This window comes from Chiloscyllium plagiosum, unplaced genomic scaffold (genome assembly GCF_037043375.1).
Source record: "Chiloscyllium plagiosum isolate Xiang-an unplaced genomic scaffold, Cpla_swu_hap1 HiC_scaffold_20, whole genome shotgun sequence".
Lineage (NCBI taxonomy): Eukaryota > Metazoa > Chordata > Chondrichthyes > Orectolobiformes > Hemiscylliidae > Chiloscyllium > Chiloscyllium plagiosum.
The window spans coordinates 39,336,166-39,338,894 of record NW_028270158.1 but is presented as its reverse complement, the minus strand read 5'-3'; the positions used below and the strand labels follow the sequence as shown (position 1 = coordinate 39,338,894).

The window sequence follows — 2,729 nt, the reverse complement described above, 5'->3', positions numbered from 1 at the left end:
AAGTCCACAAGGTAGGAAAAGTGTAGAATTGGCGATGTGGGAGCTGAGAGGGTGTAGGTTTGGGGCTCTGGGTGCCAGTAGGGTGAGAGTTTGGGAATCTGGGAACCAGAAGAATGTAGGATTGGATATTTGGAAACTGGGAAGATATAAAGTTATGAGCAAGGAGGTTGCGATTTTGTGGGTTTAGGAGCTGGGAAAGTGTGGAGTGGTGCTTGGGACGTGAACGGGTGAATGTTTTGGGATTCGGGTGGCGGGAGGGTGTGGATTTTTGGTTTGGGGAGGCAGGGGGTGTGGGTCTGGGGTTTGGGAGCTGCGAGGGTGCCGGATCTGGGGTTCGAGAGCCGGGAGGGTATGGGTCTGGTGTTTTGGCATTGGGAGGATATGGGTTTCGGTATATGGGAGGAGGGAGGGTGCAGGTTTGGGTGTTTGGGAGGCGGGAGGGTGTGGGTCTGGGTTTTCGTGGTGGGAGGGTATGGGTTTCGGTGTTTGGGAGCCGGGAGGGTGCGGGTTAAGCAGCTGGTGGCTTTGGCGGGAGGGGCAGGCGGAGGGCGGGGGTAGGATGTCAATCAGGAGCGGGGCGCCGACCCGGGATTTGGCCTCTCTCCGGGACACGGATATTTAACCTGGAGCCGGAGGCTCTGCATCAGTGCAGCAGCAACAGGAGGCAAGAGGCAGAGATAAGGCGGCCCCCGGATCAGCACCGGGATCATCCCAGGATCAACCTGGCATCAACACCGGGATCATTCCAGGATCAGCACCGGGGTCAACCCGGCATCAACACCGGGATTAACCCGGGATCAATCCAGGATCAGCACTGGGATCAATCCGAGATCCTCGCCGGGATCAGCGCTAACAACCTCGGTGCCGGTGGAGCTGGGACCGGACGAGCCCCTGTGTCCGGAGTGGAGCCCAGGAAGCGGGCCGGCCTGGGCCGGAGCCGCCGCGCTCTCTCCCGGGCTCCGGGCCGCCTCTCACCCCGGCTCCTGTCATCCCGTCTAGACAGTTTGTGGCGGTGAGTCCTGGCGTTGCCATGGCGACAGGCAGCAAGCCGACGTGAATTTTGGGGTAAAGAAGCTGGAAAAAGGCTGCTTTCTGGTGCTTCTCACTTTCCGGAGGTGGATCGGTGGAAAAAGGCGAGGAGGGAAAAGGAGGCGAGAGAGTGAAAGTGAGAGAGTGAGGGAGAGGCTGCGAGAGACAGCAGCTTAATCCGGCAGCAAAGTTAAACCTCAGCACGTCCTGTACGTGCCCGTCATTCAAAGCCCAGTGTGTTCTATTAAAAGTATCAGTCTGCTCGCTTTGCTGCCTATTTATAAACCTCTGGGCTCGCCGAACTGGCCCGTTTAAAACATGGAGCTGCCACAGTATATGCTAAGCTGCTTCTGCATGCTGCTACTGCAGCACGGACTCTGCCAGCCTTATCTGCACCTCCGGCCCGTCCCCAGTGACAGTTTGCCCGTGGTGGACATTATCGAACACCCGGACCCAGACAACGATCCCAAGGACAACGATCTGGACGAACGGGCTTTGCGGAAGAAGCTCGGCAGCCACTTCGATCCCAACTTCATGTCCATCACTCTGCCCCAACTGGACGACTCTCCGTCCCGGGACCCGAACTCCAGGTTCAAACCCTTGGGCGCCATGCCCAACGACATCAAGAGGTTGGATTTGTCCGAGACCCCTTATGGGAGGAAAATGAAGTTGGGTAAAAAGGCCAGAAGGAAGTTCCAGCAATGGCTTTGGTCCTACACATACTGTCCGGTGATGTACACATGGAAGGACCTGGGAGGCCGCTTCTGGCCTCGGTTTGTTAAAGAAGGCAACTGTTACAACGAGAGGTCCTGTTCATTCCCCGAAGGGATGCTGTGTAAACCTGTCAAATCCATTAGCAAGACTTTCTTAAGGTGGTATTGCCAAGGATGGTCAAAACCCAAGTACTGCACGTGGATACCTGTCCAATATCCAGTCATTTCCGAGTGCAAGTGTTCCTGTTAAAGGGAGAAATGTTCTCATGCAGACTGGGTGAATCCTATATACAGATGGTCTATAGTATAACAGCGCCCTATAGTGAAATCTATTTTTATATATCGCATTCTAAAGAAGCGCCAGCTTTGTATCTATATAACACAATGAGAGTTGCAGAAAATCATGGACTTTTTTGCGGGGGGGAGGTGGGTGAGGGTGGGGTGGGGAGAACTAACGGACCATAATGATGTTCCACTCAGAGGAAAGGGCTATTCGCAATCCACACTGCGGGCCCTGACCGCTGACTTTGAGAACTAGCAGCAGCTCCGAACAACTCTAGCCTGGGTTTCCATTCACTGAATCCTAATAACTGCCTTTAATGCCATGTGCCTAGTTTTTTTTTGTAAAATAATAATAATTATTATAAAAAGTTGAGGTGAAGATATTACAGAGTGAAATCTCAGCTTTCCAATACAATATAGGAGTGTAGAAGAGTAAAATCTTGTGTCCAATTATTTATTACTTTAACGTTTGTTGATATAATGTAGATGATACCGTGACATTTGGAAATGTTTACTTGAATATTCTTTCTAAAACAAAACATATCAATGTAAATATAATGGTTCAATGTTTTTAGCAATAAAATCTCATCTTTGAAACAAAAAGGTTTGGAAATCTGACAGCATTCAGAGCCTTGGCTTCTTTGAGTGCGAGAGATTGATTCTGCTGCAGAATAAAACAGTCTTCATGATCTATCTGAACGTAGG

General features: G+C 51.4%; 1 protein-coding gene across 1 annotated transcript; it reads left to right on the top strand.

Moving 5' to 3' along the window:
- The first annotated feature begins 618 nt into the window (after nt 1-618).
- On the top strand, nt 619-2,161 carry nog2 (noggin 2). The gene has a single exon (XM_043711557.2). It carries the CDS (start codon nt 1,348-1,350, stop codon nt 1,990-1,992), a length of 645 nt encoding a protein of 214 aa, XP_043567492.1. The 5' UTR covers nt 619-1,347; the 3' UTR covers nt 1,993-2,161.
- The last annotated feature ends 568 nt before the right edge of the window (nt 2,162-2,729 follow it).